The sequence below is a fragment of the Crocodylus porosus genome, unplaced genomic scaffold (assembly GCF_001723895.1).
Source record: "Crocodylus porosus isolate Cpor-Errol unplaced genomic scaffold, CroPor_comp1, whole genome shotgun sequence".
NCBI lineage: Eukaryota > Metazoa > Chordata > Crocodylia > Crocodylidae > Crocodylus > Crocodylus porosus.
This window is the reverse complement of record NW_017728931.1, coordinates 24403740-24422485: the sequence shown is the minus strand read 5'-3', so window position 1 is coordinate 24422485 and position 18746 is coordinate 24403740. Positions and strand designations below refer to the sequence as shown.

The 18746-nt window shown below is 39.7% G+C and overlaps 1 protein-coding gene across 3 annotated transcripts in view; it reads right to left on the bottom strand.

Moving 5' to 3' along the window:
* Positions 1–18746, bottom strand: part of KRAS (KRAS proto-oncogene, GTPase) — a 36838-nt gene that overhangs the window by 5034 nt on the left and 13058 nt on the right. Inside the window, exons 2-5 of one of the 3 annotated variants that reach the window (XM_019544397.1) lie at positions 16638–16816; positions 10818–10977; positions 2831–2946; position 2800 (exon numbers count right to left, since the gene is read on the bottom strand). In XM_019544397.1, the coding sequence (XP_019399942.1) occupies position 2800; positions 2831–2946; positions 10818–10977; positions 16638–16816 (456 nt within the window). Of the gene's footprint in view, positions 1–2799; positions 2801–2822; positions 2947–10817; positions 10978–16637; positions 16817–18746 lie in introns of all 3 variants that reach the window. The other 2 variants (XM_019544395.1, XM_019544396.1) reach the window with 2 other exon arrangements.

Sequence of the window (18746 nt, the reverse complement as noted above, 5' to 3'; positions counted from 1 at the left end):
CAGTTGGTCCAATAAAAGGTTTCACGCTAGAAAGTCCTTGCCCCATGCATAATTTCTGGAACATCACAGCTACAAGTCTTACACTACTTTTACACTGTAGCATGAGAAATATGCAGGTCTCACATATGTAATATAGACATTTAGCAAGCACGAAGTAGAATCCCCAAATTATTTGATACCTAGCATTAAATTGTGCTATTGAAACAATGAATAAAGAAGCATGCAACTCTCTACAAATCATACTGCTTTCTTTTTTCCAGCTGAAATCACCCTCTAAACCGGGTTTTGGAATTCTAACCCATGTCTTCAAGCGGGCATGGAATATTTCTACTTCCTTCTGTTCTGATTAATTTCAGACTACGCAGAGTTTTTTTGGTTTGTTTTATATTTTATTAATTTAGCCTACTGTGGTCGAATGAAAATGCTTACCTTTAATGAATGTCTTGGCTAAGGCTTTTAACACTGGAAGAATCATACATAAATCTCTGAATCTACAAAATAAGAGCTCTACTCTGAAAGTATCGTCCATAAAGTCAGAAAGGTAATGAAAGATAAAAAAATAAATAGTTAATATAAAATGGTGATAAAAAAATCTCCAAACCTATCACTATGGCTTCCAGCTGTCTAATTTACAATTCAACTTAGGCTCCTCTAAGCAACAGTAGCCCATAATAAACGCACTACTTGTATTACACCCTTTCAAGAAAAGGATTTGTTGTAGGTTTTACATAAAGGCATAATGTTTTGTCTGCTTACTATGCATGACAGTCAACCAGATGTGTTAAGTGCTTCTTGCTTTACGACATAATAGCATAATAGCATACAGAATACTTGCTTGGAAGACATCAGCACACCAGTGTATCAAGCCTACATTACCTAGTCCAGCACACCAGTCTGAGTGAAAGGAAAAAAAAAAATACTGTTCCATGTTGAGTTTGTGGGGAAAAAACAAAATGCAAGAGAAGTTCCACAAACAACAGATATACGATGAACAAAAATAATTGGGTTTTTATTACCTGCTAGCAAGAAAGCAGCATGAATATATTTCACTGCCAAAAGCTACTTCAGGTTAGGCTATCATAATTATTCCTCAAGTTTTGGATGGGGGTTCACTGCAGTCTCTCAGAAATCCCCCTCCTTGTATCACTTTAACCATTTTGCTACACAGTTAGGCTGACTAAGTAGACTCTTAGGCCGCGTCCAGACAGGACTGTGGCACCACATACTGCACACTCCAATGTTCTTTTTGACCCCTGGATATCCAGGAGTCAAAGAAAAAAAAAAAGTGGAGCTGAGCACATGACAGCAGCATGCACCACTGCCCAGTGCTGGCCCCAGCCTCCCCTATCCCACTTGGGGTAACTTGCCACACACCAGTGTGCATGTGGCATGGGTGTTCCCTGGGTACAACCAGCAGCGGCACAAGATGCCCTGCCACTAGTTGTCCCTGTGGAACCGAACATCCACACGTCTGGATGTGGCCTTATTGTGAAGTTCTCCCATACCAAGGAAAACGAAAAGCGCTTTCTGAAAGACAGCTGAGTTAAGGCAGCAACAGCTCAAGTTTTTCAGTTGGGAACAAAAACACATCAGATTCTAAACTCTTCCACAAGGAAAACACAGAAAGAAGGTCATTCCACCCCAAAGGCTTTGCACCCCAACACAGGACCAAGATGGAGGCTTTGGGCTTAGCTCAAGAATGCAAAACAGTATTTTCTCCCTGAAGGAAAATTTAAGGAAGTAGCCAAGTACATCTTAAGAGACAAGAAGTCTAATACCTCTGAACTAAATTACTGTCATTTATTTCCCCCCAGCGCAGCTAAATTCATAATGAATCAGAAAAGAAGAGCTAACAATATTTAATAGAATATTTGATGCTGCTTAAGCCTCACTTATTCTCAACTGAAGGGATCCTGGACTGGGTTTTATGATAGATGCTTATTTTTTAACCTTGCTGGGGAGAAGCATAAAAAGCCTTGTAATTCAAATGCTCTGGATACAAGTTTCCAGAAGTCAGTGGATATTAGGTAATATTTCATGACACCAAATACATTGTTATTGTTCTGACATTTGTCTCGTTTTTAATTTATCATAATAGTGCTAAAGACATTAAAAAGGAGAAAAATCCATTCCTCCTCTCAAAATAAATTGATGAAACTGATGGTATAACAGTTGACATGGGGAAGAAGAAATTAAGATGCCTATCTGTAGTGATAAAATGAATTACTTTAGTTTAGAGGGAGGCAGGACAGAAGCAGGAACCAGAAATCTCTTCAGTAGAATTCTTATATGATATGGCCATTGTGGGCTTCAAGACTCTACGCCTGAGAAATGGAAATAGATGGGGCAAGAGAATCAGTTATTTGTAAAGCAACTGGAAAAAGTCTGGCTGTGGTCTTCATCACTACAGTGTCTGCAACTCCAATGCATCCATAAGGTTTTTTTCCCCCCTCAGAACTCTCTCTCTCTGAGGCTGGAATACACTAGAATTTTAGACAGAACTGAATCTCTCTGTGCTTGTGTGCCATGCCCAGTCACACACTGAACAGGCATCCTCTTACCCATTTGTCAAAATCACAGCAAAGAACACAGACCTATAGCATTTAAGAGATTTTTTTGTTAAGAACTAAGAAACTAGAGCTCAAAACTAAACAATTATGAAGGAAGATTCTATAAGTTTAGGGGTTTGTGGATTTAAAGTTACTTGCTCTGAAATTATGTAATCACTATTGTTTGATAAACCTGATTTGCATGAAATCATGATTAATTTTTCTGCTAAAATTGATTTGCAAAACTTACCCTGTTATATTGCAAGAACTTACCCTGTTACATTACAAGGCATTTTTTTATTTTCACACACCCTGGAGTCTTTTCTTCTTTGCTGATTTTTTTCACTCTGTATTGTCGAATCTCTCGCACCAATGTATAAAAAGCATCCTCCACTCTCTGCATTGTAAGAGACAGCTCCTTAAAATCTGCTTCTTTGACAAATATGAGGTACTGGGGCATCCACGGCAGAACACACACACAGAAATTATGAGCTTTTCTTGTGAAGCGTACCTCTAAATTTAAGGCTCTGTTCACAATCAGTCTGCAGACAAAAAAGGCAATAACCTGCCTATCAAAGAGCGCTTTATAAATCACAGACTTATGTGGAACCAGGATTCTTGAAATATCATTCTGAATTGTCATTCCCTACTAGCAACACATCACATTATCTTGGCTAAAAACAAGATGTAAGATTTATTTTAGTACCAAATTTTATAAAGGAAAATTAAGATTTGCTGCTTACCCATTTAAAATCTTGAATGTGTTGACCAATAAAAATGTTAACTGATATAAGCAAATGAGAGGTAGACACAAAAGAGTAAGACCTGAATGAATGACAGGTACTGTACTGCAATGTACTTAAAGACCTTTTACTAGTAAGACAGAAAAAGGGCAGAAGGGAATACTGTTTTAACTGATGAACTGTTCTGCTAAACTGTCTAACTTTGCTTGTGTACAATTCATTGTACATCGCAGGTTGATAGAGTTGGTTGATAATTAAGTGGGATGAATGTTTATAGTTATGATTACCAAACCACATATTCTAACCTTTTGAGTTCAGCAGGCATATTTACTAGGGCTGTGTGAAATTTCAACGGCAGTTTCGTTCTGACATGGTTTCAGCTCATTTCAAGGTTGAAACAACAGAATTGAAATGAAACAAAGGCCATCGAAACAGCCGCGAAACAAAACAAGGCTAGCCGAAACATTTGGACTTCTGAAATGTTCTGACCATGGCGCTGGGGTTGGGAACGCAGCCCAGCTGGGCTGAGTTTTTCCCCCAGCCCCATGGTCCGGCGAAACAGTCAAAACAGACTCTGTTTCGACTCAAAATTATATTCGATACAAAACATTGTTCCATCCAGACCTCGAAACTGAAGTCGGAAAGGAACAGTGATGTTTCGGACAGCCCTAATATTTATGCCTCTGTTTTGGGCCCGGACATCTTCAGGTAGATGAGTGAAGAATAATTTTTACATACCTTAAAAAAAAAATTAAGAATAGTGTCTTCATTCTGAACAAGGCTGAGGAAAGCTTTTGTTATTTATTTCAGAAACAGGCAGAAGGAAGCATACAGTTAATGCTTACTGCCACAAAGTAGGCTACTATTTTAAAACTGAATAAGTACTATTATCACTTATTATTTCAGGCCAGGCATATACTTGGATGAAACACTTAGAAGCTCCCTTAAAATCATGAGCAGTGACTCAAATTTTCAAAACATACAAGAAATTAACTTACGTTTCCAGTTCAAAAACAAGTTCTGCTATTGACGGCTGCAAGAATAAGTTTAATAAATTATTGATCTTTGTGCTTATTTGCTTACAGTTTCAGGGAACTGCTAGGGTCAATCTGCAACACGGGCAGCAATCCTAGCTGGAGCAGACTCCCCTAGCATATGTGGAATCTCCCAGTGTCAGAAAAAGATATTGCACACAGGCAGCCAGGAGCATAGCCCAGCAGCGTCTGGCTGGTAAGTCTGTTGTGGGGGAAGGGGCGGGGGCAGACTAAGGCCCCTGTGGTGAGAGAGGGAGTGGGGCTGGGTGCTGCCCAGCCAGGGTGAAGCAGGGTGCAAGGCAGAGCCATGAGCATCTCATCCTGGGAAGTTGGGGGGGGGCAGGGGGGATGCAGCTCCCACTACTATACATACCCTGGGAAGGCATGTGACCCCGGATCTGCATGCGGAGCAAGGGCGGGCTGGGGCCTGGGCTGCGCTAGGTTCCACTTGGGGCTGGCAGCAGAACTGACAGCAGGGGCTATGGAGATTTTTGGGGTGGATGCAGGCCCCCCCCTCCCCCCATAGACCTGATCCCAGTGCTGCCACTGCTCACCCCAAGCACAGTCCAGCCCAGCCCAGCCCTGCTGCCAGGAAGAACACAGCCCTGGCCCCAGCTCACCTTTGCCCTGCACACAGACCAGGGGCACATGCCCCCCATGCCCTCCTGGGGTGCACGGAGTGGTGGCAGCCATCCCCCTGGATGAGCCGCTCCCCTGGATGAGCCACACACAGGCCTGCCCCACTCCCTCCATCGCTGTGGGGGGGCCTTGATCTTCCCCTCATCCCTTTCCCCATAACAGACTTACCAGCCAGATACTGCTGTCCAAGCCACCAGGCCACATATCGTCAATCGGATTAGTATTGGCCGATATGGCTCCTTAAAAATTGGCCATTGATATCGGCCAAAAAAATGTCTATTGGTGCACCCCCAATATAAAACATGTAATGCAGCCAACAATTATAAGTTATAAAAAGGCTACTTTTGAACTGAAGCGGCTTCATTTTGCAAAATAAAATGTCGAAAAAGAGGTGCACAGAAATTTGTGGGTCTGTTCAAAGCAAAGCTGCACTGAGGCTGAAGAGCTAGCCCAAAAACTGGGGTAAGAAAAATGGTGCCTTATACCTACCTACTTCCTCAGGTTGAGCTAAGTTTAGCTCAGTCAGGTACAAAGACAGGGAATCTATTTTCAACATACTAGTTTAACTTGCATTACATAGCACCTGTTATAACCAGTTTATCTCATTTTCAGTGTACTCTAGCTATTGTTCCTATAATTCTGTAATAGATAAATTTACAGCTTTGACTTTGAAATAAGATTATTTTAACTATACATTGCATTACACAACTGAAATCAGAAGGGAACACTACAAACCAAAAGGATATTGCCTATTCATAGGGTACTGCTATTTGGCTCATTTTTTAGTTGTGCCATAAGATATATTTAGAATTTATGCTTACAAACCCATGCTTAAAAACAAGATAAATCAGCGTTTGCTATTCTGCTGTGGTTCAAATAAATCATCAGGATGAGATCAAGGGTTAAGTACATTGAGTTGTGTACGTAGACAGGTACAACTAAGTAATTAAGCTTCCAGGAAATAGAGTCTACCCTTTTAAGAAAAGGAGAAAGTTAATCTTACACCCACAAAATGCAGACAGCTTGGCAAGTCTTCTGATATTCGAAGCATGATTTGCAGAATTTACATTTTTGGAAACAGCATCTAATAAATCAAGTAAAGCTCATATTTTCATGTCTACCTGGGGAACAGGGGAACTTATTCCTAAAAAGAGGAGAATAAATAGTGATCAGCTGCAATGCTCCTGAACACATTCCATCTAGGAATCAAAGAGTGTGTTGTCTACAGTTTCAGAGCACCAGTATGCAATTTGATTATGTAGTTTTGAGATCACTAGTTAGGCGATGCTACTTCATTTGACTTCAGAATGTCAACATTCCCATCACCAACAACAGAAAATGCAATTTTCTTTAGCAATGCAGAGAAATAGGCACAAAATGAAAAAAAGAAATTACTACCACCACCAAGAATATAACATAAGGACTTCTGTTAACAGAAGTCTCACTGAAAGATCTCATATATATTTTTTAAATAGAAAAAGACATTACCTCAACAAAGCAAAAAGTTTTAAGAGCCAGTCACCAGACTGATAGGTTTTAAGTTTTAGGACTGTAATTTTTTTTTTAAAGGAGGGAGGGGGCTAAATATTGTCTCTCTTTGAAGGCCAAATTCATAACCAATTGATGTACTTACTAATATAATTTATGGTCAGAGCACCATTACTGAAATTTTTTTAAAAGAAGAAATAGAATTTAAGAATATTTTTCTTCCACAGAATTAAATACATGTTCTTCTACTGCTCTGTGCCTTTTGTATAAGGTAGGGTATAAATCTAATCAAATATACATAAACTGTATAGTTTAAAGTGCTCTGATACTTTGAAAACTGTGAAGGATCCACAATCTTGTAGCGGTGTTTGAGACATGGAGATGACTCCTATGACAGCCAATTTTAAATGGGACTATTTACAATAGCCTTTTACACTGGCAAATAATGTTCAAAGGAACATCTAAATCAAAAAAGGCCTCATCATCTTGAGAGCACCCTGTCCAACATTATGTGCCTTAAGATATTTTCAACTTTTCTAAAAACAACTGTTTTGTAAATTATGCTTAACATAAATTAATGTGAATATGACCACAAAAGTGCCTACATGTTCAAAGATGCCTTCCAGAGTTAAGTAAACTCAAAAACAAAAAACACTACCAGCCATCATAAAGGCACTCACTTGCAACTTAAAGAAAATTCTAAGGCCCAGACTTCCAAGTTCCAATCCCAGCTCTGCTATTAAAAATAGCTTACATACATAACACTCATCCACTACAACCTGACCTGGAAGCAATATAGCTCTGTTTGCGCAATGCTGTGCATGCATGCCACTGATCTCTTCCTCCCAGCAATTCCACTGCTATCCAGTCTTGAAACTATCTGGCATGAAGCTACTCTGATGTCTTAGCACAGCACAGTACTGCCCTTCACCGTAGTAAAAAAAGGGTACATTTTTATTTGTACATTGGGTATTAACACCTCGGAGGATCGGTCAAAATATTCAAAGTGCCTTTCATCTTCAAAAGTGCCTCTTAAAAACCACTGTGTATTAACATCTGACAGTCACACTCAACATGATAGTTACTGAAGCCTGCAAAAGAGCTGTGCCCAACCATAATGCAGTTTAGTGGATTTATTGCAACCATTTTCCGTATGCCCTTTGTTATCCTAATCACAAGAGTGCATTTATGCTAGAACTTATCTTGATCATTGAACTTATCTTCATCTATGTGCTAGAACTTATCTTGATCTATGCGCCACAAAATAGCCAGTGCACCAAAATATTCTACCACTGTTTAAAAAGCAAGTTACATCATGCCAATGTAAACTGTGTTACCTGTTAAATAATTTATTAGAACTACAAATAAAAATATCAAGTGAATCAAATGATAGTTTTGCTTATCACTTTTTTTTAAAAGATCTATTCTGTAGTTATGCCAGCTAATTATAATGTGTACAAATTCAGCTGTTCTTTAGATAAAAAACCTTTGTTTTAAAAACTGATTAAGTTCCTATCCTTTTGAAAATCAGATACTGAACATGTATCATGCATATTAAATTAACACCACGCCCAAAAACCCCTACGTTAAAAAGATGAAGGTTGGAGAGTCAACCACTCAAAAGACAGTAAATGCCAAATGCACAAGTTTAAACTGTGCCTGTGTTCTGCTGATGTGTTACAAGATAGTGTGATTAGATAATTAAAGACTATTTTTCCCCCACTAAAGGATCAATCAGCATACCAGATGAATATCAGAATTCTGTGTTAGCATTGGCAACAATCTATTTGTCTCTAGTTTAATGGAAAGCTAACAAACAGGGCTCAAAGTATCACCTACAATAAAAAACAACTGCAGCATACTGAAGTTTAGTAACAAAGTTCCAGGTGTTTCTTATGCTGTAACTTGAAAACAGCTGGCTGGTTCAAAACCTGAAACCCACACTGAAGATAAGTGAAGTCCTGTATCCAGATTTTTATAAATGCAGCCCTACTTACTTCTCCAAAATTCATAGGCACTAGCGTTCACTCCTCTGATTCTCATCACTCCTGTGATCTTAAAATAGAAGACCATTAAGATGCAACATGATTAGCACTTTACATCAAACTTGTCCAAAGGTTTGGTGGCAACTTAAACTCTAGACACTTCAGGGCACTCCTTCCATCCCATCCATTTTAATCTAATACTAATAAGAGGTCCCCTGAGGGTGGGAAGGACACATCCTATACACACCCACATTTTGGGCTCAGTTCTGGAATTAATTCTAAAGCCAATTCTACAAGTAGTAGTTGCAATAGCTACAGAAAGAAGAAAAATAATAATCTAACCTTGAAGAACAAAATTAATCCCTAGATAAAAAGGATAATTTCTTCCCAACCATATGGAGCAAGAGGCAAGTCAAACCAAAAAAAAAGTAAAATACAATGATCAAGATACGTTCTAGCCTAAATGCACTCTTGTGGTAAGGATAACAAAGGGCATATGGAAAATGATTGCAATAAATCCACTAACTGCATTATGGTTGAGCACAGCTCTTTAAAAAAAGTCTCTCAACAGGAGGAGAAACAAATCACATACCAAAACAGTTTGACAATCCTTAAAAAGATAAATTTAAGAATGGTATGATTATAAGACTGAGCAGAATTCCAAGCAGTGATTTCTAAGCAAATAATTTTGTATCAGGCAAGGGGAACAAAGGGAAAAGAAACCTACACGCACCACACACACAAAAGGGCTGATACATCCATCATGTTTGTTTGGTAATAAACTCCTAAAGACAGGTTAATTTTAAACATTTAGCATTTAAAAGGCATTGTGGTGAGGGAAGGGTGAAGAGGAAGATTTCTGTAGAAAACTGGCTAATTCCCAACATTCAAGTGATAGCATAGACTTTATAGTTTAAAAAGCAGCGTTTTTGCTACTATTTTCATTTCCCAGTTTTTCCATTTTTATCCTACAGCTGCAATGACAGACAATCTAATTCAGTAAAGGACATTATATTACCTAGAGTTATTCAGCCAGCCTGTACCCCACTTAGCTTACTGAAGTTACTTGTAGTTTATTTTATTCTGTCGCCCCACCGATTTAGAGCTTGGAAATTTTGCCATTTAGATCTGAAGTACTGTTTTTGTACTATCATTTCTATTTCAATAAGGGCTGTGGTTTTTTTTTAAATAAACAGAATTATACCAGTACAGTCCCTAGCACAGCAGTAACTATCACTGCAAAAAGTACCTTATGCCTAGAGCTGAGCAAGGAACAGTATTCCTATCACCATGAAAAAGTTGCTCAGGTCTCAAATTGGAATTATAAAACAAGTCAACAAAGAAAAGAGTGGGTTGATGGTAAGTCTTATTCTTAATATTCTTAAAAAATTCTTTTATGTTGAACTTTTCTTTTTGTTTTTTTAAAATTATTTGGAATCCAAAATAATCAAATGCTTCTGTTTTGTGTTAAAGAAATTTCTCTTTATCATAGGAAATATGCAGATTAATCTTCTCCATTACAAGTTTTGATTTTAACAGATCAACATTTTCTGGCAGTGTGTCAAAAAGTTCTCAGCCAGCTCTATTCATACTGAGATAGCTCCTACCCATTAAGGAAAGAGGAACAGGCTGTACCAGTACAAATACCTTGATACCAGTTAGCTGGGAGGGAAAGTATCTTGTTGTTTCCACACCAGTTATACTGAACAGATAAAACTCTCTCATACAGAAGGGTAAAATCCCAGTCCCACTAAATATCTATATGCCAAATTTTCACTCAAGGAATTCACACCTTGTCAAACAATTAAATCTGAAGTTTTGACAAAGAATTGTAGGGACAATTGCTTAAATAGAGAAATGTCTTACAAAACATATCCACTGAGAATAAGCCAATAACCAAAAAAAAGAAATGTTTTCGCTGTCAAGACAGACCACTGGATGTCAAAAACTGGTTTAGTTGTCTGACTGCTGAACACCTTTGCTTCAAAAAAGCAATGCATGACCTTCAGACATTTTCTTTTTTTTTTTTAAATGAAATTATCTCAAAGCTATTAAAAAAAGTTAACTGCAACTTGAAGGAGTATGCTTCCACTTGGTAGCTCAGTGCAACAGAGGCTTAGGTCTCTTTAGTCTGAGCAGCTAAGCTGCATCACTGATCACGATTCAGCAGGTTCACTAAACAGCAAATCACCACAAGTTTTTCCTTTAGAAAAATATACATAAATGTCAGATAGCAGTTGCCAGGGGCTACGCATAGAGGGGTGCACACAGGTGCATATGCACACCCTGATGGCAGTTGCTGATGGTTGAATTGATCTAGCTTTTTTAAAAATTCAAGCAGGAGTTCTGCTTTTGTGTATCTCTTGATATGAACTTCACCTGTCTTGTCTTTGCTGATGTTTCAATGAAAGGAATTCCATAACTTCTTGCTAAGTCCTGAGCTTGTTTTGTATCTACCGTTCTTGAAGGTAAATCACATTTGTTTCCTACTAGCACCATAGGGACATCTTCAGAATCTTTAACTCTTTTTATCTGTTCCCTAAAAATAAAAGAAAAGGAAAAGTTGAGAGATTTATTAAATATAATCTTAGCAGCATTAATAAAAATTGGATTTTGAAAGAAAACAAAATACAAATTAGACTTTTTTTTCGGGAACAACAATATGAATGCCTTTTATTTTCTGGACATAGTTTGAAATTTCAAAACAATGTATGCAGTTGCCCCTTTTGCCTTTTACATTTAACCTTTCGACTTAACACAGAAGAATTGCAACTAAACCTGCTAGATGATTAGACATGGCTCTTACTGCCAATGAGACTCACAGGGCTAAAATGACAGACTCCACCCTATTTACACGACGGGGTCCTTTACTTTTATGATTATTTTAATGCCAGCACAGTGCAGAGTACCTTAATATAAATGAAAATCAAGTCACATGGCTGAGGCTTTTGTAAAAATTATTATTATTCCTTAGAGACCTTGTCCCACTCATGCAAAATCCCTACTTACAGCTGAGGATAGAATGTAATAGTTAAGCCCTAAAATATAATACAACATTTAAGCCCTCTATTTACATTAGAAATAGATAAAATCTGAGTGATTTCAAAGAAGTTCCTCCAGTATGCTACAGGGTCATATTCACTAGGTAGTAGGGCTGTGTGAAGCTTCAGTCGCTGATTTGATTTGGCCCGATTCAGTGGCTGAATCTCTAAATCATAGTTTCATAGTTGGCAGGGTTGTAAGGGACCTGAGCAGATCAAGTCCGACCTTCTGCCATGGCAGAAAAGAGTACTGGGATCAAACGACCCCGGCCAAGACATTCATCCAGCCTCCTTTAAAGACCTCTGGGGTAGGAGCCAGCACCACTTCTCTTGGAGGTTGGTTCCAGATCCTAGCCGCCCTGACAGTGAAGTGGCTCCTCCTGATGTCTAGCCTGAATCTACCCTCTGCCAGCTTATGACCATTATTTCTTGCACTCCTGGTAGTGCTCGGGAGAACAGGGACTCTCCCAATGCCTGCTGGTCCCCCCTGACCAGTTTGTAAACGGCCACTAAATCCCCCCTCAGCCTTCTCTTGTGGAGGCTGAACAGGTTCAGGTCCCTTAGCCTCTTCTTGTAGGGCCTGCCCTGCTGACCCCTGATCACATAGGTGGCCCTCCTCTGGACACTCTCCATGTTGTCCATATCCCTCCTGAAGTGTGGCACCCAGAAGTGGACGCAGTACTCCAACTGGGGCCTGACCAGTGTCACATAGAGGGGGAGAAGCTCCTCCTTGGACCTGCTTGAGATGCATCTGTGGATGCATGGCAAGGTATGGTTGGCCTTCCTGACCACGTCCCGACACTGTCGGCCCAAGTTCATTTTGGCATCAATAATGACTCCAAGATCCTTTTCTGCCTTTGCACTGACAAGAAGGGAGTTCTCCAGCCTGTAGGTATGCTGCTGGTTCTTCCTTCCCAGGTGCAGTACCCTGCACTTGTCAGTGTTGAAACCCATCCTGTTCTCATCCACCCCCCCCCGGTAACCTGTCCAGGTTCAATTGCAACCTGTTCCTCCCTTCTGGCATGTCCACTTATCTCCCCATCTTAGTGTCATCTGCAAATTTCAACAGGGTGCTTTTTACCCCTCATCCAAGTCGCTGATGAAGATGTTGAACAGTGCGGGCCCCGAGGACCGATCCTTGCGGAACCCCACTGCCCACATCCCTCCAGGTGGAATAAAACCTGTCCACCACCATTCTCTGGGTGCAGCCCTCCAGCCAATTAGTGACCCATCTGGCTGTGTAGGTATCGACACCATAGTCTCCTAGTTTTTTAATGAGAATGGGGTGAGAGACAATGTCGAAGGCCTTCCGAAAGTCCAGAAAGACTACATCCACTGCGACACCAGTGTCCAAGGTTTTTGTGACCTGGTCATAGAAGGCCACCAAGTCGGTCTGACAGGACCTGCCTCTAATGAACACGTGTTGGTTGCCCCTAAGCATAATCTCCCCTGCTGGCCCCTCGCGGACATGAGCCAGGATAACTCTCAAAAAGCTCCCCCAGGACTGAGGTAAGACTAACAGGCCTATAGTTTCCTGGGTCTCATTCCTCCCTTTTTTAAAAATGGGAACCACACTGGCCCTTTTGCAGTCCTCTGGCACATCGTGAGAGCACCATGAGTGCTCATAAAGCCATAAAGTTCATAAATCAAATCAAGAGACCCTTGAGTCTCTCTGGATTGAAACCCTCTGAATTGATTCAGAGAGATTTTGAAAGATTCGATGATTCGGACATGGACACAGCTTTAAATTTTTTTTCTACATACCTTACAGTACCAAGCAGCTCATGAATGCTGAGATGCTGATGTGGATGGAGCATCCAACAGAAGCATGGGCGTGGGTCCCCAGCATGCTTGGCAGTGGACCTGGAAGTGGATTGGAAGGACTTCTGGTCTACTTCCGGGTTTGCCGCCAAGCATGCGGCCCCCTTCCTGTGCTCCTGTGGGACGCTTCATCCCAACATTTAAAGCTGTGTCTATGGCTGAGTCTCTGATTTTCCAAATCAGCATCGACTCTTCAGATTCAGATTTGGCCGAATTGAATTGGGGACAGTGATCTGAATCAACACACCAAATCACTGTCTCCGATTCAGGCCCAATCCGAATCTGAATTGAAAATGGCCCGTTTCGCACACCTCTACTAGGTAAATAACTGCATTAGATTTGGTGCTATGTGCAAGCGGTGAGAGAGTTTAGAAAGAGCAACTATCTCCTCCTCTACCTTCTTGCTCTTGGGCGAGTGAAGGAATCGGAAAATGTGCTTCCAAGATTGGAATCAAAAGCACAGATGATTTTCTCATTTAAAGTATCCCAATGTAAATGTGTGTAGACATTGTACAGTTTTCATGCTAACCAGAACCCTGAAATTCATTTTGTATATCCATATCACCTTTTTGAATTAAAAAAAAAGTCAAACATCCCCCCTAAAAAACTGATGCTACTATGTTCTAAAAAAACTATGGTTAAGGCACTGGATTTGTAGGGGGAGATTTTAAGAATCTGTCTCTATCTGGTTAATATTTTCTGAAGTTTTCTTTAGCAAGTAGCTCAAGTTAAAATACATCTTTAAAACAGTATTGTAGTCAGAACTATTCAGCAAGATGACAAAGCTGCTGAAAGAAACTCAACATATAATACTAGTCTATAACTTCATTCCTTTTTGAGAGAACATGGACAGTTACTCCTCAAATAACACAATTATGATTTCATAGTGCACTAGTTATTTATTTGTGAACCTTCAATGTCTATTCACAAGCTCATTCATTGATGAGTTAACATGCTGCCAGTGCAACTGTCAGTTTCCACATGTAGTGTTCTTAGGGAGAGGCTGTATAACAAGAGGGCTTTTTACATGATTAGTCATTCTCTTGTTCTCTTTTTAAAGGTTTAAAAGACTAAATAGTATAAAAGTCAATACTTTTAAAAACAGATAGCAATTCTGTGTTTCTTTTACTGTTTAAAGTAAGATGTAAAATTTTACATCTCCCATGGTAAAATTGGGGAACTGCGGCCTCAAAAACTTTACAGTCCGATGGCTGGCAAACTAGCTTCATGGTCAGACCCAGCGAGTGATAGTCGATGGAACTGAGTCAACATGGTGCATGACGACCACAGGTGTCCCCCAGGGCTCAGTACTCGGACCAGTACTCTTTAATATATTCATGAAGGATCTAGATTCGGGTGTCAGAAGTGGACTGGCCAAGTTTACAGATGACACCAAATTATGGGCAAGTGGACAGGCTGGCAATTCGAGCCAACCTGGACAAGCTCACAAGGTGGTCAGATCAAAACCTGATAACATTTAACAAAGAAATGCAAGGTGCTCCACCTTGGGATTAAAAAAACAAAACAAAACACACATCATACTTATAGGCTTGGCAGTGCTATACTCACTAGCACCAGTACGGAAAGCGACTTGGGGGTCATAATTGACCACAAGATGAACATCAGCCACCAATGTGATACCACAGCTGGCAAAGCAAATAAAACTCTGGCTTGCATCTACCAATGCACATCAAGCAAGATCCAGGAAGTCATCCTCCTGCTTTACTCAGCCTTGATGAGGCTGTAGCTGGAATACTGCACCCAGTTCTGGGCTCGACACTTCAGAAAGGATGGTGAGAAGCTTGAGACAATCCAAAGGAGAGCCACACACATGAGCAGAGGTTAAGAGAAAAGGCCTTATGAGGAGAGGCTGAGAGTAATGGGACTCTTAAGCCTGGAGAAGCAAAGGCTCAGGAGTGACTTGGTGGCAGCCTATAAGTATACAAGGGGTGTGCATCAGGAAATGGGGGTGCTCTGTTCACCAGAGCACCCCAATACAACACTAATGGCCACAAACTGCTGAAAGACCGTTTTAGACTGGACATAATGAAAAACTTCTTCACCATCCGAGTCTCCAGAATCTGGAATAAACTCCCCCAGAAGTGGTGCAAGCACCTACTCTGGATACCTTTAAGAATCACTTGGATGCTTATCTTGCTGGGGTGATCTGACCCCAGCTGACTTCCTGCCCTTGGACAGGGGGCTAGACCCAATGATCTCATGAGGTCCCTTCCAGCCCTAACGTCTATGAATCTATGAAAAGTTTGCTATTTGCTGTGTGTTTAATTATCACATGCACATTATTCAGAGGCTTTATTATTTTGTTTTTAAAGTAGTAATTTTTAGTTACTGGCTTGGATTTGCACGATCATCTCTTCTATCCGACATCCAGCAGACAGATGAGAGGGTTAGGAGACACTGGCAACAATACGTCCTGTAAGAGTTCAGTGTCTTTACGACTGAATTACAGATGAAGGCTAACCAACTATGACTTGGTTTATACATGGCAAATAATATTGTAAATGTAGGTAGTTTCTCCCAATTTGCAGAGTCCTACTGAGATAGGCACACTTTTGTTAAAAAGTCACATGGATTTTTTTTTCTACTTTTTTTTTTAAATATATTTCTGTTATATATGGAACAGGCAAGAACTTTTTCATATATAAAAAACAGACACTGAGGAGGAAAGATTAAAGTGATATTAAGTCTTAATATAATATCTATCAAGTCATAATAGAATTTGGTTGCCTACTTCAGACTACTAGAAGAGAAGAGCTCCAGCCATAAATAGTAGAAAAGTTGCCCCCACGGAATTGGGATGTTCATAAGTGTTAGTGTCATCCACTGCTTTCACAGGCACATTTCACAGAGACAAAGACCAAAATTACTTTACTTAACTGTATTCTACAGCCATGGAAGTACTACTCTACAGCCATGAGGAAGGCAGAATTTGATCCATACTTGATTTCTATTAATCTCAGTAGGATGTTAATTCTGAAGCCCATATCTCTACATCTGTTTTATATTTCAAAAACATACTACTAGAGGAATTTTCAGGTAGCTTCAACCAACCTTCTTCCATCAACCCAAAACTGTGAGTATGCTCCAAGAATGGGCAGCCCATTGCATAATCACTCTGGCTAGGTGACCAAAATAAAAAGATATATTTTTAATGGCTTATTGACTTCAAAAGTAACTGCTCACTGCTAGTTTGGAAACATGATTATGTTACAATTCCGTAACTGTAAGAAATAAATTATCTTTGGTTATAAGCACAAACAAGCAAATCATTCCCTCTTTGGAGAATTACTGAAGTAATTTATTTTATTAGACTTACCTATAATGATGAATATCTTCAAATGATTTTGTATTATTTATGGCAAATACACATAGAAAACCCTCTCCTGTTCTCATGTATTGGTCCCTCATTGCACTGTACTCTTCTTGACCTGCTGTGTCAAGAATATCCAAGAGACAGGTTTCGCCATCAATTACTACTTGTTTCCTGTATGAATCCTGAGAACAGAGTAAAAAAAAAAAAATTCCAAGTTACACATCAAAAGAAAGACTTAAATAATATAACTGAACAATGGATTTCAAAATGCTTTATGAACATTAAACAAAATTCAACATGCCTATGAGTTAAAGTTTTAGCTCTTCAATTTTAAAGATAGGCAAACTAAGACCAAGTCACTTGTTCACAATCATACAGCAAACCAGAAGGAAAACGGAGAACAGACTTGAGATTGCAGATTCTTGTTTTCCTGTTCCGATTACTACAACCCGTTTCCATAATCTTAGAAAATACTGTATGCTCCTACCCACTCAACAAGCACAAGTGGCAATGTTCACCCTTTACTACATGGATATCTGCAAGTTGGACAGAGTTCCACATCAGAGTTTCACTGGCATCTTACTTGTGTTTCCATTTAGACCCAAGCTACAGAAACAAGCAGGTATAATCTAGCTATATATTAGTTAAAACAGGTATCACATTTCTCCTAGGAGAAATGCCTAAGATCCTACAGACATAGGAACTAATTATCCCATTTCAAGTACCTATGAAATATCTGAGCTAACACTTTTTTCCTGGGACAATCTTTCAAGTTAATTACCATTCAATCCAAGAACAGGCTGTGTAAAGATCTATGCCCTCCTGGGTTTTGACTCAGATAAAATGCACATGTAGATGGTGACCAGGGGGCATAAATTGCACCCCAGCAGCCCAGCCAGCTAGGGGCCTGTTCCACCCCAGCTCATATTGCTGCTATTCCAGACACATATGTAGATGCTGCGCCCAGGAGCAGTTTACTCTGACATTAACTGCTCCAGAGTTTATTGTGTCACATTAATTATACATGTAGATGCATCCTGTGTGTAGAAAGTTGCATGCTTATGCCAAAGCACTTAAAAGGATTTATCTATGTATGAAATGTTTACGTTACAAAATACTTTTCCTAAATGCATATCAGGTATAGGAGTTCAGAAAATATCACTTCTATTCTTATTTATATAAAACAGGATTTTAATACTAAGTAAAACTGGAGAGTTGATTACTGCAATACAGATTAGTTTCAGGTATTATACCGGAACCTCATGCTGTCTACCAGTTGGTGTATTCACATTTTTTTTTAACTCCTATTTTAAACTTGGTCTCTGCCTGGTTATATGGGTCTCATATAAACCAAACGAGGAAAGTGACCTAACTGATCTGGAATGGGGTAGAGGATACCAATTCCATACAAAGTACAGTTTGTCAAATACACAAAGGGGAAAAAAAACCAACTCTTTAATTTTATACTTATTATAACCCTAGATGTTATCTGTAACAATAATGGTTAAGTACTTCAAACATGGCTATGTCCCTTAAAGATAAAGGTCACCTCTGACAGAATTTTGGAAATACCCACTTCCCTAAAATGCAAAGCCAGTGCTGAAGTAAGAAACAGTAAACCTACTGCAAAAATACAAACCAGTGCTTACAACTGGATAAGATCATAATAAGCCCCCAAGCTTCGGGAAGCCTGAAATCAAGGTTTATACTTTGTCCCATTGTACAGAAATTCAGAAAGTGATTCCTGTTCCTATTAAATAGGAAAACTGCGCTCCCATTTTTTGCTATCAGCTCTATCATAGTTGACGATAACTGAATGCAACAAAAGGAAAAAAAAACAACTTACTTGTCACCATATGTCACTATTCATGAAAAGTAAATGTGCATTAGCCCTTCATATAGCACCATCTCTCCAAAAAAAGCAAACCTGCATAATTGTTGGCCGTTAAATGCTCGTGCTGTGTGCAGATGCAACACAGCGTGGAGCAGAGCTGGCAGCGTGGAAAGCTGCCTCCAGCTGGTAAGTCGGAAGGGGAAGGTGGGGGTCAGATCAACATCCCCTGTGGTGAGAGAGGGGGCATGGGCAGGCACTGCCCAGCTGGGGGGGGGGAT